The following is a 6,439-nucleotide window of genomic DNA, read 5'->3' as shown; positions in this document are numbered from 1 at the left end:
CTTGTATCAACTCACTCCAGTGGCTGGTAGACCATCTGCGTGGTGGTTGTAGCATCTAGCCGCCTTCATGGTAGCCATGGTTATCGTGGTAGCCATGGTGGACCATCCATATGGAGGAGATGTTTTTGGCCTGCTCCATGGTGCTGGCAAGGTGCCTGGTCGTGGAGAGTGTCCGATCCCTGGTTCTATGCCCCAGGTCCCCAAGTGGGTCCCGAGGTGCTGACACAGTGTGCCTGGTTGTGGGAGGGGGGTCCAGTCCCGAGCTCCTTACCCTGGGTCCCTAGGAACACCATGAGGCACTGGCACAGTGTGCCTGGTTGTGGGAGGGGGGTCCAGTCCCGAGCTCCTTACCCTGGGTCCCTAGGAACACCATGAGGCACTGGCACAGTGTGCCTGGTTGTGGGAGGGGGTTTTGATCCCCTTCTCCATGTCTCAGGTCCACAGCAGGCCCCAAGGCTGTGGAGGGGGGTCCTATCCCCCAATCCATACCCCAGGTCCCCAGGTGGGCCCCGAGTCACTGGCATGGGGTGCCTGGTTGTGGAAGGGGTGTCCAGTCCCCTTCTCCATTCCCCAGGTCCCCAGGCAGGCCCCGAGGTGCTAGAGAGGTGTGCCTGATTGTGGGAGGGAGGTTCAGTTCCCTTCTCCATGCCTCAGGCTGTTGAGTGGGCCCTGAGGAGCTGGCACAGTGTGCCTGGTGGAAAGAGGGGGTCTGGTCCCCTTCTCCATGCCCTGGGTCACAGGACAGGCCCCAAGGTGCTGGCACAGGGTGCCTGGTTGTGGGAGGGGGGTCTGGTCCCCTTCTCCATGCCCCAGGTCCCAGAGCAGACCCAAGGCACTGGCAAGGTATGCCTAGTTGTGGGAGAGAGGTTTGGTCCTCTTCTCCATGCCTCGGGCTGCTGGCAGGCCCTGATGCACTGTCCTGGCATGCTTTGTTGTGGGAGAATGGGTCCAGTCCCAACTCCTTATCCTGGGTCCCTGGTGCTGGCACAAGGTGCTTGGTTGTGGGAGGGGGTCTGGTCCCCTTCTCCATGCCCCAGGTCCAGGGCAGGCCCCAAGGTGCTGGCATGGGGTGCCTGGTTGTGGGAGGCAGGTCTGGTCCCTGGCTCCATACCCCGGGTCCCAGGGCAGGCCAGAGGCACTGGCGTGGGGTGCCTGGCTGTGGGAGGGAGGTTTGGTCCTCTTCTCCATGCCTCGGGCTGCTGGGCAGGCCCTGATGCACTGTCCCCACATGCCTCATTTTGGGAGGGTGGATCCAGTCCCAAATCCTTATCCGATGTCTCTGGGCAGGCGAAACATGGTTTATTTAGAAGTATGTTTGTATAATTTCCAGAAATTTGAAGAATTTTCAGATACTTTCAGTTTTCTAAATTTTAATTCCATTATTGTTTAACAACACACCTTGGCCATTAAGTACATAGGTCATAGAAAAAGAGACAGAAGAATTATACTATTCATGAGATAATACAACATCTGGGAAAAACTGGCAAGATCTGCCCATTGGCAACAATTCACCCATGAGGTAGGTGTTTCAGGAGAATTACATTTATTTTTTTCCAGCATACAGCTGAATAAAAAGTGTCACTTTGATTCAGAAGTGTAGGAAATTGAACAAGGACAGGGACCACTATGGAGAGTTCTGGCCATGCCAGGTCTGCTGGACCCAAAGCGTGATTTGAGCACTGGGATTATGACACTACTGTTGACCATTCACACTGCTTCCCCAGAGTCCAAACAACACCTACTTCTCTAATGTTTATTATCATTTATTCTTTCTCCCGGTCTACCATCCACTCCTCTAGTCACATGTCCAGCCGACCCAACATTGTCCTGTGTTCAGAGCCAGCTTCACAGAGGCACACAGTTCCACTGGTTCCAGTCACAAGGCATGCGAACATGATGCATTGTGTCACTCATTTTCTGTACGATTTTGTTGGCTTTGTCTGTATGGTTATATGCAGGAAAGCCGAGTTTGTCCATAATCTGGGTGTGGGCATGGGCAATGTAGGAGACGAGACCCTGAGCCCGGTACTCAGGCACGGTGCCTCCCATCCGCATCTCTCCGGTCTGGTCTATTAGGCTCCAGGACACAGGGGACCCCTCGGGCCCCAGCAGGCAGCAGGAGGGGAAGTTCTGGATACAGCGCTCAATGAACCTCTGGCTCCTCTCATTGCCACCAAAATGCCAGTACTTATTCACCAAGGCAGCGTGGGTGACATCCAGGGATGAGCATTTAAACTTCTGTAGGTTACTGTTGAGAAGAAAGAGAAAGAACAGGCATAATATCACACATACCGTGAAGTATTTATGTTTTTCCCCCAATTGTTTGGAGAGGCAAATAGATGCACAGTAAGGGCATAGGCTCTTTAGCTAGACTACCTGGGTCCACAATCTGACTACATGTGTGATCTTTGGCAGGTAACAATGTCTGTCTGACTCCATTTTTTCTCATGTTAAATGGGTATATTAAAAGAACCTATGTAAAAAACATGTAAGAGCTATTGCAAGGCAAGTGCCTAGGACAGTGCCATATAAACGATAAAAGCTCCATAAAAATGTAGTATTGTTCTTCCCAACATTGCTGTGACCCTCCATGTAAGATCGGGCAGTTGATATCATCCACATTTTATACATGAGAAAAATGTGTAAACAGAAAATAAATGAGTTCCTCAAACCACATTCTACCATGCAGTAAAGCCAGAGCTTAGAATTGTGAACTCTTAGAATGTTGGTGTCAGAGGGTCTTTGGCCATCGTGTTGAACAACTGGGAAAGTGAAGTCCAGAGGGGGGCAGCCATGTGGAGTGGACGTGACACCTCTTATGGAATACTGAACTCTGAAGACTCCTGCCATGGTGTAAATGAGCTTCTGCAGGCATCCTGAAAAGAGCCCAGGAGGTGGAACTAGAAGATCCAGACTCGAGCCCCAGTTATGTCCTTAAACATCCATGCAGTGATCAATCCACTTCATCATCAGAGACTTCTTTCTTTCAGGAGAATGGGGATAATGTCTCCTACTCTGTCTACCTGACAGGGTGGGCAAGAGGATCCAATGAGGCTGTGGACATGGGGGTGAATTTTAGGTGGTAATGAATAAAGCTCTTCCAGATGTATATCACACAGAAGTCCATAGGACTGAGCCTCTTCAGATCAAATCTCTGCCATCATCTTTCAATTCTACTTAGTATCAGATTAAAAACAAATGAGGGGAAAACATAATTTATTTAAATTTTCATTTTTGGAAAACTTTTACTCTGTAATGTAAGTTTATTAAAAGCATACTTATTAAGCACCTACTGTATTCTAGGTGAGGTTCTGGCTGTTGAGGATTTATGAGTGAAAAAATATAGGGAAAATCCCTGTTCTTTTGGGGTTTTACGCATTGTGGGGAGGTTTTAAACAACCATCAATTAGATGAATGCAGATAATATGATTTCAAATAAAAAGTAAAATAAAAAAATAAAAATTGGGTTTTATAATGAAGAATTATGGGAGGGGGTAGTTTTGGGTAGGGTGCTCTGAAAAGAACTGTAAAAGGAAATGAGAGTTGACAGTATAAATGGCAAAAAAGGAAAACATGCAAAGATGAGAAAGAAGGACATTTTAGGCAGATGAGGACCAAATGCAATGGCCCAAAGGCATGTGTGAGTGTCTGAGAACCAAGTAGCAGAAAGAAGATTAGAGCTGCTGGTGAGAGTGAGCAAGGGAGACAAGACAAAGTCCAAGAGGTGATGGCTGCAGGCCTTCTAGGGCCTTCACGGCCCATAAAGGAGTTTGGATTTTATTCAAGGTGAGCTGAGAAACACCAAAGGCTTTTAAGCAGGTGAATGACATCATCCACATTACATACTAAAAAGACTACCCTGGAAATGCATTGTAGGAAGGCAAGAGTGAACGCAGGGAGAGAAGTTGGGAGCCTACTTTAGTCGTGAAGGATGTGAGTCATGCAGAGCATCTGTTATCAAACTCACATGGCCTTGGGGACTCCAGATTCAGGACACACATTCTCTGTCTCCAGCAGGAAAGGGACCAGATTCTTTGCTGTCTTAGGCATCATATAAAGAATGCATTGTGTTCTCTTGACCTTGACCAATTTAGCAGCTGCAACACTTTGTATCACCTCATCCAGGCTGGACTGTGAACCTAGAGTATAGTAAAGTAAGGAGAGAAGTTACTTCCCATTTAGAAGCTACAAGAATTTTCCCAGTAGAAGTATGCAGGATTTAGAGTCAGACAACCTTACTTATGGTGTTGCCACTAACTGGGTGACCATGGCCAAGTCACTCCCCGAGCATGTTTTCTCTTTCACAAAACAGAGATAATGCTAGAAATCCTGACTGTATCACTGTGAAGTAAAAGGAGAACTGGGATTTTAAAAATAGCAGTTAACCTTGATTGTGCAAAAACTTCACGCCCCGGAATTAGTCTAACACCTCATTTAATCCTTACATTGACTTTATGTTTTAGCTTTTTTAAATTATCCTCATTTTTATTCATGAAAAAACCGAGTAATAGATAAGTTAAGTCTCTTGCTTAAGAACACTAAACAAGTAACAGGCAGAACAAGGATGCCACCCTAGGGAGTATGACCCTAGAGGGCATGCTCATAACCACAGCAATTGTCCTTGGTGACCTGGGAGTCACTCTATGGAACAATAAGCTGTCACATTTATTCCAGAAATGAAAGGCCAAAGGGGAAGCTCTGCTCTCATATCCAATTTTGCTAGGGTTCCTGAATATTTCTGTAAAGTAAATAATAAATTTTCAGCTAACAAGGAGTTATATTACTCACAGTTTCCTATGTGAGCCCTAGTTTTCAGTATTTGAATTCTACTCAACTGAAGAGGGGGTGGCAGCTGATACGAGGAATGAATGTCAAGCTGAGTCTGGGATTTGTTAGAAGAAAGTAAAGGTTGCAGGGGAATGTGCTACAGATGAAAAGTGACCTTATATATGTAGACACAGGGGATCCCAGCAGCTAGCACACATCCCAGACCCCTTACTTTGGATCTGCAAATGTTGTTTCCAGTTGATGATGTCTGACATGCCAAGGAATTCTTCACAGTTCTTGGGATCTTTAGAATAGACTTGGTAAGTGTTGATGTAGTGATCAAAGTCATCTGTCATCTCCTGTTTGATTGGGTAACATGGAAAAAGGAGACATTATAATCATTACAATGATTACAAAAGGAATCATTACAGATGATTAAGAAACTGTACACCAACAAATTAAAAAACCTAAAGAAAATAGTTAAATTTCTACACATATATACTAGCAAGGCAGAACCAAGAAGACACAGAAATCCTCAATAGACCAATAATTATCAATGAGATTGAAGCAGTAATCAGTAGTCTTTCAACAAAGAAAAACCCAGGATGGTTTTACTCCTGAGTTCTAAAACACTTTTAAAGAATAAATAATACCAATTATTCTCAAAATATTCCAAAAATCAAAGCACAGAGGATCCTTCTAAACTCATTCTATGAGGCCAGTATCACACTGACACCAACATCTGACAAGAACACAACAAAAAAAGAAAGCTACAGGCTAATAACTTTGATAGATGCAAAATTCTCAACTGAATACTAGCTAATATAATTCAACAGCACATCAAAAAGATTATACACCATGATCAATTAAGATTTATTCCAGGGATGTAAGGTTGGTTCAATATACAAAAATCAATAAATATGATATACCACATCAACAAAACGAAGGACAAAAACCATACAGTCACCTCTATAGGTGCAGAAAAAACATTTGATAAAATTCAACATCAATTCATGATAAAAAAAAAACCCTCAAAAAATTAGGTATAGAAGGAAAATAACAACACAGTAAAGGTTGTATATGACAAAACCACAACTAACATCATACTGAACAGGGGAAAATTGAGAGTTTTTCCTGTAAGAACAGGAAAAAGATAAGGGTATCCACTCTCACCAGTCTTATTTAACATAGTACTGGAAGTTCTAGCTAGAGTCATTAGGCAACAGAAAGAAATAAAGCTCATCTAAATTGAGTAAGAAAAAGGTAAATCATCCCTGTTTGCAGACATCATCTTATATAGAGAAAAACCTAAAGACTCCACCATAAAACTCTTAGTATGGATAAACAAATTCAGTAGAGTTGCTTGATAAAAAACCAACATACAAAAATCAGTAGCATTTCTATACACCAAGAATGAAAACCTGGAAAATAATTTAAGAGAGTAGCCCCATTTATAGTAGCTACCAAAAAGTTAAAATACCTAGGAATATTTTTAACCAAAGAGATGAGAGATCCCTATAATGAAAACACTGATAAAAGAAATTAGGGCCGAGCCTGTGGCGCACTCGGGAGAGTGCGGTGCTGGGAGTGCAGCAGCGCTCCTGCGCTCCTGCCGCGGGTTCGGATCCTATATAGGGATGACCGGTGGGCTCACAGCGCTCACTGGCTGAGC

At 44.3% G+C, this 6,439-nt stretch overlaps 1 protein-coding gene across 1 annotated transcript in view; it reads right to left on the bottom strand.

Moving 5' to 3' along the window:
- Window positions 1-1,845: 1,845 nt before the first annotated feature.
- Window positions 1,846-6,439, bottom strand: part of LOC103597523 (glycine N-phenylacetyltransferase-like) — a 17,208-nt gene continuing 12,614 nt past the window's right edge. The window contains exons 3-5 of the mRNA XM_008581379.1: window positions 5,000-5,126; window positions 3,968-4,139; window positions 1,846-2,248 (exon numbers count right to left, since the gene is read on the bottom strand). Coding sequence (XP_008579601.1) covers window positions 1,846-2,248; window positions 3,968-4,139; window positions 5,000-5,126 — 702 coding nt within the window. The remainder of the gene's footprint in view (window positions 2,249-3,967; window positions 4,140-4,999; window positions 5,127-6,439) is intronic.

Source organism: Galeopterus variegatus, unplaced genomic scaffold, assembly GCF_000696425.1.
Source record: "Galeopterus variegatus unplaced genomic scaffold, G_variegatus-3.0.2 Scaffold2340, whole genome shotgun sequence".
NCBI classification, from domain to species: Eukaryota; Metazoa; Chordata; class Mammalia; order Dermoptera; family Cynocephalidae; genus Galeopterus; species Galeopterus variegatus.
Note: the sequence above shows the minus strand (reverse complement) of the source record. Positions and strands in the feature narration are given on the sequence as shown.